Here is a 12,218-nt window from a genome sequence, read left to right as displayed (position 1 = left end):
TCCACCTCCTGGAGACCAGGAGCCACCAGCTAAGAATAAGTACACCAGGGTTACTGAATGAGACGCTGGGAAAGGTCAGACTGTCAGTTGACCTGTGGTTCCGGGGAAGTTTCAATTCTTCAAACTGGGGGGTTGGGGGGAGAGACAAAAAACAAAAAAACTTCAGTTCTAAAACTGCTGGGACAGCAGATTCTTTGGTTCTCCTGAGTCCCAGCTTCCAGTCATCGCGAGGGTCAGTTGTGCTCCTCTGAATGTGAGAGCGATCTAGAGAACACTTGGGGAGAAAAGCAAAGAGAGAGGAGTGAGCGCTGTGCCTTTTCCACCTTTTCGGTCATGCGGCAGCACCTTGGCCATCAGCTCACCTCCACCTCCTTGGAGTGGGGTGCAGGGCATTCTCATGGAATCCCTGGAGTCCTAGGGGTGGGGAAGAGGGCAGGGATTGAGGTTGGCCCCCAGCATCCGCAGGAGGATGGGCTGTACTGAAGAGTAACACCCGAGGGAGCCTGGGTGGTGCAGCCCCAGTTGCCTGCAGAGCCCAGCAGCCAGGAGAAGCTCTGGCTTTGGATTCTGTCTTTGAAGAGTTCTCTGGAAGTTGGAGGGGCGGGGCAAGCGGCGCTCTCCTGTCCTACTGGAGTCTTGCGCGGGAGTGTGAGCGAGAAAGACAATCACAGTCCCAGAGCTGTCCGGCTCCTGAGCTGAGGTGGACCCCCGGTGCTGCCCACGGGGTCGGTAGGGCGCAGGCGCTGGGCTGACAGAGCGCAAGGGCAGAATGGAGGGGCTGGTCTTGCTCAAGGCCCTGGTCACTCGGCTGCTGTTCCTGTTGCATTCCCTGGTCGCTGTCTGGAGAGTGACCTGGGTGAAGGAAGAGCACCGTTACTGGCTGCTGGCTCTGCTCAACCTCTTGCTGGTCCTGGAGACGGTGCTCACTCTCAAGTTCAAGCGCGGCCGAGGCTACAAATGGTGAGAGTGCCCTGGGGGAGGGAGGGCGCACAGGGTCCGGGGCATTGTTCGTCATGGTCCTAGCCGGCGGCACCAAAGCCCGGGTCTCCGATGTCTGTGGTTTCCCCGCTGGCATTTGCCGCCCCCCTCCCCCGCCCGGTTGATTTCCCCTGGAGTTTGGCGGGCACGTGGGATACCGGTGCATCTTTTTGGACACGCCAGTGGTACCTGGGGTCCCAGCGCAGCGCTGGGAAGGCTGGATCCCGGACGGATGGACCTAATTGGTTGATCAGTTAAAACTGTCTACCAAGTGGAGCTGATCTCTGGGTGCCCTGCTTTTTTTTTTTTTTTTTTTTTTAAGTTGGAATGTGAGCCAGGGATGTACCGGCAAGAACCGGGAACCCTTGCGGGGCATCCGCGGTCTTTGCAGAGCTGAGCTCTCCTGAAGTGCGGTCCCCCTTCCCCGCAGCCCCCCTCCCCAGCACCTTTGGTTTTAGCCTCTTCCGTTCTCCACAGCCCTCACAGCGCCTGAGGTTTTAGCCACTTCCAATTTCTTCCAACCCCAAAGGTCCCTGGCTCACCAGTGTGGAACCAGTTTCAGGTGTCTGGGTTTGGAGGCTTGGGAGCTTGGCAGCCTACTTCGCAGGCCAAGACTTGTACTACAGACACTGGAGGAGGGGCGAGCAGGTAGCGGTTTTGTCTTAACCTCAGCGTTGAAACTCCAGGTTCCGCTGGCTGCTGCAATCCTCCCCTATAGACCCAATGCAAGTGGAAAGGCTGACACAAAGGTGGTTTGGCCCTTTGCAAAGAGCACCCCAGCTCCCCACCCTTACCTTCCAGGGAGGTTCCATCTCAAACTCTTCCAAGTCAGGTCTTTTTCCACAAAAAAGGGAAGTATTAGTTTGTTTATCCACTACATACACTTTGCTGTGGTATTAGCCGTCATGTTCAGGGGCAGAGAAGCCCCCTCCACAAGAGAGTGCAAAATGGTTATATATTTCATAGCCACCGTGGGGAAAATGGGCTACCTTTGCAGCTGATGTGTACCTGACTTAAAATCTCCGCTTTTGAAAAACTGTCTAGAAATGTCGGTGCTGACGTTCTTGGAGGATTGGGATAGGTAGCATGGCAAGGGTGGGTTTGGTAGTTCCTAATACCTTTCCCACAGGCGAGGCATTTGCGGCCATTTCTAATCAGACTTCTTGATATCGCAAAGAAAAATCCTATTCAATTCCCAAAAGACGTCTGACTCATAGAGGGGAGAAACAAAGAAGGAGAAAGCGTAAGTTCACCCCTATAACACTCCTATAACAGATAAATCTGAGATTCGTTGCTGCTGTTGCGTATTTGAAATATACTAGACGTATCTTCTATCGCAGGAGGAAGTCTGAGGCCAAAGATTGTCCCGTGTTAAGTAGTCCTGACACCAACCATGAGTGCTTCTGGGACAAATGTCAATCTCAGACTCAGAAAGGAGTCAGTCAGATCAATAAAACCTGAAGTAACCCCATCGTTCCCACGAGCAGGCCCAAACCATTCTGGGCTGGTAGACTTTTAGCCTCTTGTGTGCATTTTGACTGACTGCTGATTCAGGCTATTGTGTCATTTACTCTCAAGAAGGGATAGATCATGTGGACCGAATGTATGTGTGCTAGTGAGTCAGATGACTGGGTAACTGGAGCAGTGGTGGATTTGATGTGTGGGCTGCAGAACTAGACTTGAAATGGGGTAGGTGGTGGGCATTCTTTCTTACTTACCATGTGATGCCAAGGAAGTTATTTGGTGTCTGAAAGCTTGAGTCTCAGATCTACAAATACGTATTTCACAGTCGTCGAAGAATTACGTGAACATATACATATGTTGATAGTTAACTAATCATAAGAGGCTTTCTTTATATCCTGTTTTTTCCCCTTTTGTTCATATTAAAACATTCTACATTGAAATTTCAGCTAGTCACATTTTGTTCTTATGTAAGTCAAGGAACTTTAACAGAGGAACCAGCAAATAACCGTTGGTTCAGAGTACAAAAACACAGAAACAATCTTATATTTCAAACTAGAGACCTGGGCCGTGTGTGGTACATTTGAGCACTGGCTCAGAGAAAGTTTCTGGTTCGATATCCATCAGAAATATTCAAAAGCTAGCAGATAAAAAAGTTGATACATCTGGTTTATTATAAAACTTCAGGAACAAATGAGTGTTTGCAACCTGGTACAAATAACCCACTCAGAGTTCCTCCCAATGCCCACGCTATACTTTGATTTTACTATACATAAGTCTGCAAGCACGGTCATTTGTGCTGTAGGTAAAAACCACAGACAAATATGAGGAAAAAAAAGCCCTAAAATAATACTCTGCTAAAAGTACACATGAAATTATCCTTGAAATATCAGGACAATGAAATGGGTTTTGATTTGAGATCTTTTGCATTCATTCTAGGTTGGCGTTTTCTGAGTAAAACACAGCCTAATCATTTGCGACTTGACAGTGTTAAGAACAGTTTTCTATCCAAAATTTCCACCCGACAGAACCCAAGAGGGGAAAACCCAACATTATTGCAACATCTCTGCTAAGTATATACAGCGAAAGAACACATATTGTCTATATGGGAAAGTGTTAACTTTATTTAGTTGTATGTGTAGATTCACATGAACCGAGATAATTCAATAAGTAGGTACACTTTTGAACCATGGGCTGTTATATTTTGGAACCTGCTCAAAGAACCAAAAGTATCTATATGGAGAGAAATAGGCAAAACCATTATCATCCCATCATAGCGGGGAAAACACCATGATTCACATTAAAGGACTAATTGAAAGAATATGGTTTCTTTAGACTGATGCTATTGAAAACGGTGTGGTAGATTTTAACCACTATCCAAGAGGGCTAGTCACAGGACCCTGCAGGGACAGACTTCTGTGCAATGGCTTATTATAAGGATGGACTTGGAGGAGAACTGTAGGTCTTCCAATTGGAAACAATCGTTCTTTCCACCCAAGAAGAAGAAAGAAAGTAGTTAAGAGCATTTCCAGAGAAGAAGAAGAAGAAGAAGAAGGGAGAAGTGGAGGGATTATTACTTAACTCTTATGTTTTCTTCATTTTTTTCTCTCCATTGTCTGTCAAACCATCCTATGAATTGTCATTTGGGCAAAGTCAAAGCACACAAGACGGGGTTTCAGTTGCTTGGCAGCTCATAGAGCCAGATAGGAAGAGCCTGTCTTAGAAGTTGCAGCTCTCCCATATTAAAGGATCCATCGTATCCAATAGAATCCAACCGATGGCTATGACAGAGTAGAGTCAAGAGACCAGCCCAACCCTGCAGGCAGAGGTCGGCATGCATGCGCAGGGAGCAGAAACCCCGTTACAATACTGTTACACCCATGGACCTCCTTCGGTCTATTCAAGGCTAATTTGAATGATACTCGTTCTGTTAATATTTAAACCTGGACCCTAAAACGCTAAAAAGAGGGGATTTGGCACAAGTCCCAGTGCTATAAAGGACAGTGGAGATTTGGTTTCCTAGTGTAGCAAGCATGCACAGGCCTCCAAGGACATCTTCCCAACCCCTTGGAAGGGAAACGTAGAATTAGATGCTGAGCTCAGCTGCTCAGGGACAAGGAACATTACAGCATCCCGAGGAACTTGCCAGCTGGAGTGGTGAATGCTGGAATCCTATAGAATCCACGGGGCGGGTCTGTGACACACCCTCGCAAGACCCGTCAGGACCATCAGGGGAGCTTGTTCTTCAACCCGTGTTACCTGGATCTTCACTTGTGTTTCTGCAAGATGGAAATCAGCATCACTTAGTTTCATTATTTTTTCTCGATTTTTATTTTCAGTTGTCTGGGCAACGATCCAGTGGATCTGAGACTTACCATTTAGGTAAAAATCAAGCACAAGACAATATTTCAGTTGCTTCCCAGCCAATAGTGATAAAAGAGTCCTCGGGGGATAGAAAAATTACCCAAGATTGTGACAAGTTTGAAGCCTGCTCGCCTGGAAGGGAGGCGGTATCTGGGAATTTAAAAAGAAAAAAAAATCAAGTTGAATTTACTGTCAAAAGTACTGAATTTTAAACACACATCTTCCTTCATCAGAGCATCAATAACACAAAGGATATCTTCTGAGCCTTTGAGTTCGTAGATAGTGGTCCTTGCTGTCTCTCCTTTCTGTTTCCTTTACGTGTGGTCAGGCCAGAACTATTTCTTTGTTTTGTTTTGTTTTCTGGACGGTCCAATGTCATCCTGGTGACCTTTAACCTGTGCTGTTTTCTCTTCCTGTGAGTGTGGTGACTATTGATATATGCCACCAACCCAGGCTTGACAATTATTTGCATGACAACTAACAGCAACATTAAGCAAATATTGAGCCTGAAATTTGTTGTTGTTGTTGTTGTTGTTGTTTTATCGAGGATATAGCATGATTTTATAATCCATATTTATATTTCTTCATCTAAAAAAATGAATATCAAAGTCAGCAAAAAGAAAAGAAAGAACATCGCATGAATGTTTTCCTGAAGGAGTTTCATTCTTACCAACCATAGAAAAATAGAACACTTAACATTTATATATTTCTGCACAACTATAATTTAATTCATACTCAATAGTCACTGGCTAACACTATCATTCATGATAATCCAAAAATACCTAAATTAGCAAAGACCGCATGCCTGAAACTTTAAAACAAAAGGTAGTGTTTTGATTAAGGGCCCAAATGTATGGAATGAGAACGATTATGAGTCTTTAGCATTTGCCAAACCTCAAGGTCCGATAGAATCCATATAGGTGATCTCGTATAATCCAGCACACACAGCAATTGCTTTAGTTTTCTCTTTTTAGCATTTTCAGGAGGGAAACTGAGGCACAGAATTGCTAATCTTTTCACCTAGGCGCACGGTGTTAGGATCGAGGAGTAAGGGAGTCAGGAAGGCTCTGAGCTCTCTTCCTTGTCTGCTTCAGTCTTCAACCATCCAGAGGCGTCAGAGCCTGGTGAGCAAATGCGGAGAGGAGAGGGAACTTGAGGGCATTTGAGCAACAAGGAGATCAAAAGGGCTGAAATCAGCATCTGAAGGGGGGGTGCAAAGCCCGGCTAAATAGAGGATGCTCCCAGCACAGAACCTTGGTACCTCTCAGGTGGGTGCACTGAGCCTCAGCTTCATTCAAGCACAATGAAGCAAACTGGTGTCCACGCTCCTTGTATGTAGTGGGCACGCGAATGTGGAAGACCGGGAAATGAAAGGAGGAAGCAGATTCCTGCCCTCCGACACATCGCACTTTAAATCAAGGGAATCGGAAAACAACCAAGGAAGGATGTAATTGATAAACCAATGAGCTAGCATAACGGTGAACAGACCCTTGGTATAAACAAAGGATGCCTGTGTGATGTGGGCTACGGAATGAGAAACACGCAGGCTCCGCTTGATAGCTGGAGGGGCTCTGGAGAGGATGTGATATCTGTGAGGTCTGTATTCTTTATGTTTCTCTTGCTGTGAAGAAACACTGGGCCACAGACACAGATCAGAGAGAGTGATCTGGAAATGGTACCAGGCTTTAAATCTCAAAGCCTCCCTCGGTGACATATTTCCTGCATCAGGGCCATACTTCTTAAACCACCCCAAACATTTTCATCAACTGGAGACCAAGTATTCAGACTGCCTCAGACTGTGGGAAATGTTACTCATTCAAATCACAAGGGCCCAGATATATTAGAATAATCCAAGGAGGAAAAAGGCAATCAAAGGAGATAATCCTGTGTGCTTCCAGATACTAACAATGCACTGTCAAATGACGATGCCATCTTTTTGCTCTGTTCATTTAGTGAAATGGTAGCATTTCCTGCTGGTCTATGGCCAATCCCGTCTCTGGTTCTTGGCCACCTGAGCAGGCATTGGTTTCATCTCATGCAATGGACCTTAAATTCAACCAGGTAGTCTTTGTCTTCAATCCTATTGATCTTTGGAAACCCAAATGGGGTGAAAGAGAGGAGCATTTGAGGAGAGACCCATCTTGGTTGACTCCCAGGTGGCCATCTTGGATCATGAAAGTTCTCTCAGGAAATAGATGCTTGGCCTGAACTCACTTGCTGCTCCTATTTCCTGGAAGTTCTCTGCATTGTTAGTTCTTCCAGCAACATTTTTAATGGCCAATCATATTTTCCGGCCCCATCTGCAGTGAGTCAATATATATCCTGAGACTTGAGACATTGTCTTCTGTATTCTCTGTACTCGCACAGATGGGTCTGTCTTCTGTATCCCAAGCCTCCGTCTTGGTGTAGAAAGTTAAGGTTACAGTGTTTTGGAAGCACACATCGAATGGCTCGCTTCCTATGACATGGTTTTGTGTCATTCTTGTGGAGACTCAGTCCCAGTTTTCCCCTTATATTCTTCTGTGATGGCCTTTCGAGGTAAAGCCATTGATGTATAATGGACTGGGGACAGATGTAATCATTATACTTGAATAAGAGCAGGTTATCAAGGAAACTGAAGTGCTGACTGATGACCAACCTTCATCCATGAGAACACACAACCGAAAACTTCTAGAACTGAAATCAAGGTGACCGCCATCTTTAGAGGGTTTTTTCTCTCTTTTTTTTGGGGGGGGGGGAGGAGCAAAAATCGATATGGGTAACTCAAATACATCAGCACAAAGATATTCCTATTTTAAAATTTCCTGCGCTTCTCCTCATAACAGTGACATTATTACTTACACAGAATTGGGACAAAGGTGAACTGTTTCATTTTCTTGCTCATTAGAGAATTCACATTTCCATCAAGGCTGAGCTCCTTGTGTGGGTGCCACACACGACTTTATAAATTCTTCGGAATTGTTAGGATTGAGAGGCTGAAGCCCCAGGTGTATCAACCACATTTATTGTGGAAAACCAGTGTTCCTTTTATTCTAAGAATCATAATGCATGCACCATGAGAGGAAACTATTCGAAGGTCACATAGAAGTGATATCCAGGACACAGGAAATTACTCATACGAGGTGACAGAGTGGCAGAGTAGGTAATGACTTGGTTTATTTTCTCTAGACATAAACATGATACATATGTGTTTATGTGTTTGTGTTTATTCACATAAATACACGTATGATATATATATGTGTATGTATATATATTGTACACACATATATATCTTAGAATGGTGTTATGTTTTAATTGATTTATGTGTTCAACCTCAAAAAGTTAGATGATTTGCAATTGACTTAACTTATTGCGCATATTAAAGATTAATAATTCCTAAGAGAATGAAATTTCTCCTCTAGCTTGCACTACTGTCTCTGGTCGAGTTATTTCTCTGCTTTCTATTTTCCTGGATATCCTTAGTGTTGTGTGTAATGCTGTGTTCACTTAGATCAGCCACCAGGTAACGTGGTTGCATTATTTTTGAGTAGTCTCTGGTGATGCTGAGGAGGGAGATGAAGGTGACCATCACGGGGTGACAATGGAGGTGATAGCAGTCAGCAGTCACGGAGCACTGGGGACATAGAATTTGTACATATTCATTGTCTTCTGTAACCGTCAAATGACTGTAAATTCATTTTCCTTTAAAAGCCCATCTTACTGTGATTTTACCGATGCATGGCGAAGTGACTTGTCTAAGGTCCCCAACAGTGACAGCAAACCAGGATTTCCACTTCATTGTCTCTTCTTGCTATGAGGGATAAGGTACGTTCCATGAGGCAGGAAAGTTCATGCTAAACACACAGATCACACATTCAGGTGAAAGCAGATGTTTTCGTAAAAACTAAATAGGTTATAAAGAAAAGAGAGATGGGAATTCTAGACAGCTTCAGTTCAGTTCTCAACCTTGTCTTCAGAAAAGAGTAAACATATACCATTATCTTTATGTCTAAGAAGTAGATTATATTATTAAATACATAACATTCATAGTGTGTTTTATTTATCACAAACCACAAAATTCCTATAAGCGTGACCAATTTAATTTCACTTACGCTTAGTAAACAAGCATTTATTCTCAATCAACAAGCCTTCCTCGTGCGAGATGTTGCTATGTCCCCGAGGGATACGAGGTTTTTCCAGCTGCATGTGCGTGCCAAGTGCCCTGGAGGGAAACAAAGACTCTTCAACAAATTATGTCCAGGGTGCAAAAGGACTGGACAGTCAGGATACAGTAGCAAGCCAGCTGTTGTCCAAGCGAGAAGAAGCGACAGAAGGACACAGATTGAGGAGCTTTCATGACGGTGCTGATGTCTGAGGGAAGAGGACAGAGTTAAGGACAAAGCCCAAGGAAATGGTGGTGACCGGGATCATTAAGGTTCTGCTCAGAACCTGTGCATGCAGAAAGATGTCACAGTTTCCTCTGCTCAGAAACATTTTATGTTAAGAATGGTACACGGGTCCTCAAATCGATCCATACCTTTTCCCTGTCATGAGTTTAGTTGTGAGGCAAGATCCTGAAGTTCAGATATCCTTATCTGGCTGGAATACAGTAGGCCTTGCTTCAAACTTGCTTTGGGACCTTTGAGATGGAGTAAGGAATTTTGAGATTGAGTGCGGTTCGCAGAGAGCAAGTTTCCCTTTCCGCTTACATCACAATTTGTGAGTGTGGCTTTTATTTAAGAAATATTAACAACTGTGACGTTTATAATTCAGAATTTTAATGTTTGCCTTCAGAATTATCTCTCTGGACAAAACTTTTGTGTGAGCACTTCTCAAGGAACCTCAAGTACAGAATGATTCTATTGCAATGTGTAATCCATTCCCAATCTTTTAGGAATTCCTCTTTTGCTAGGAATTTTAGGAATTCCTCTTTTCCTCTTGTAAGTTTCTATGAAAAAACTGAAAGAAGAATCTGTCATCTAATTGACAGTATATGTCTATGGGGGTGGGGGGTTCCCATGTGCTTACAGCCACACAGTAATGGCCTCCCTTGCTGGTTGAAGGCACACACAAGAGATCTAGGAACGGGAGTAGAGGAGAGGGGTAGATTACTTAAAAAGTAAATGGATGCTGGCTGAGGTCAAGACAGTAAGTTCTTAGGAGTTCAGAAGCTGTGCTCTGCACATTGGTATCATTTTAGATGTTATAAACAGGCAGGTAACGGACAGAAGCTGAGGCGTGAGCAACTGTATGGCCCCTCATGGGAGGCCCTTACTAAGGAGCCAAGATGGAGGTCACATAGGCTGAAGGCCACCCAGAGAAACCAGCCCATTTACAAAGGGGCCAAGACATCTTTGAGACATAACTCAGGGCCTCCTTGAAGGACAACTTGGCATACTTTCTCAATTTCCAATAAGTGACGTTTCCAGAAATTATATTGGGCATATTGAAGGGGCTTTACCATCAGATTTTGAAACGTGACTATGTGATCCTTGTATCTCTCTTCTGTTCCGTAGAGTGTAAAACGCCACGAAGTGAAATGGAAATTCAATCAGAAGTAATTTTTGCTTTGCTTAAATATTACCCACATCCACATTTGTATGCATAATTAGAAGCCTGAAATTTCTTTAAAAAAGGAAGCAAATGTAACAAGTTACACTATGGTTAATTTCCCCCCTGTATGTATGTGTATAATGTTCTATGCCTAAAACGAATAGGAGTTACATTTTCAATAAGAAAAGAACAATAATTGTCATTTTCAGAAAGAGCAAAATAGAATCCTAATTCTAGGCCAATGCTGAGTTGAAATACATAAAATCCACTCCAGCCCTAACATGCTAAATGTCATGACATAATCATTTTATGAAAAGGGTTATAATTTATAGAAATGACTACTTTGTATGGTAAATAGCATTTTAGTTTTAGTATGAAACGAGAAGAATGCAGTGAGTATGTCTTTTTAAGAACTCAGTGCAAAGCTGGATGTGGCCGTGTGTGCTCACAACCCCAACGCTAGAGAGATGGAGGGCGAAGGAGCAGGAGTTCAAAGCCAGCCCGAGGTATCCGAGACCTTGTTTTAAAAGAAAAAAATAAAATAAGGAGAGAGTCAGAGTCGAAATAAGCAAGGCATACACAGCCGAGCACATGGTCAGGAAACGAGACCACGTAAACAAATTCGTTAATAGGCCGATAATTACATTAATATACAAAGGCAAGACCCGCGAGGTGCTTCTTTGGAGGGAACTTGTATTAGGAATGTTCAGAGGAGTTTTAATTTAGAAAACACAGCTGAACAAGATAATGTGGTGTTACAGAAACAAGCTGGCCCGGGTAACATTAATGAAGATTATTATGCATTTGAGTTTCTCCAAGCCGTTAGCTCCTTGGTGGTGGGCTATTGTCAGGTTTGCAAAGATTTCCCACTGGGATGTTTTATAGTCCTTAAGTGATGTCCTTAAGTCAGTGTCCAGCAGTACAATGCGTGGCATTTATATAAATAACTGTCCGGAAACCCAACTCATTTGATTTCTGAGCTGAGTCTCTTAGGACATTATTCATCAAACAAGCTGTTTGGAGTCTAAGTATTTCCAAAGCCATCAAGGCAAATGCATATAAACACACACACACACACACACACACACACACACACACACACACATATACCACACCACACACCACAAAAACACACACAGTGCAATTATCTGATCGCTCTAAGAAAACTCGTGTGAATTGATTCAAACTCGCCTGGTTCCAAAGGTAAAGAGTATTCATGACATAAAATCCATAATACTGTAGACTTGGGACAACAAGTTGCCTCAATTTATAAAGGTGCTTGCTGCCAAGCCAGGGGACCCGAGTTCGATCCTCAGAACCCACACGACGGAAGGAGAGCACCAACTCCGGAAGGTTATTATCTGACCTGCATGAATGTATTGTGTCATGCATGCATGCAGCAGACGCTGAATAAACAAATTATAAAAGCATTTTAAAGGATACTCTGGTCTTCCAAACTAATATGGTGCGGCTGTCTTCTCAGAGTGAGACACTGAACGTTCATACGAGCAGAAAAAAAACCAAACAAAAACAACAACAACAACAACAAAAAACGAAACAAAAGCAAAACCATTAGTTTCGCTAAATAAAATTTCTGATGAAAATGATTAACTTATGGTTTTTATTTAGAGAAGCTATCTCTAATCAAAGCAGGGCCTTTATCAAATCACCGTTTGTGGGGAGCCCACATGTGCCAAGCTCTCCGAAAGAGAGCATCATTTAATTAGGGGCAGAGAGTCAAAATTGTGTGCACATTAAATTTAGGATAACCGGGGGGAAGGCGCATAACGAAATGATATCCAGCACATAACACACACTAACATGCCCACGTAATTATAAATTTTGAAACACATTTGAAAAAACAGCGTAAAGGGAACTTTTGC

At 43.4% G+C, this 12,218-nt stretch overlaps 1 protein-coding gene across 2 annotated transcripts in view; it reads left to right on the top strand.

Annotated features, from left to right (window-relative positions):
- Nucleotides 1-219: 219 nt before the first annotated feature.
- Tmem26 (transmembrane protein 26) overlaps nucleotides 220-12,218 on the top strand; it is a 49,350-nt gene continuing 37,351 nt past the window's right edge. The window contains exon 1 of one of the 2 annotated variants that reach the window (XM_087597500.1): nucleotides 220-960. In XM_087597500.1, coding sequence (XP_087453626.1) covers nucleotides 770-960 — 191 coding nt within the window. In that variant the 5' untranslated portion in view covers nucleotides 220-769. The remainder of the gene's footprint in view (nucleotides 961-12,218) is intronic. The other variant, NM_001107623.1, reaches the window with a different exon arrangement.

This window comes from Rattus norvegicus, chromosome 20, assembly GCF_021556685.1.
Source record: "Rattus norvegicus strain SHRSP/BbbUtx chromosome 20, alternate assembly SHRSP_T2T, whole genome shotgun sequence".
NCBI lineage: Eukaryota > Metazoa > Chordata > Mammalia > Rodentia > Muridae > Rattus > Rattus norvegicus.
Note: the sequence above shows the minus strand (reverse complement) of the source record. Positions and strands in the feature narration are given on the sequence as shown.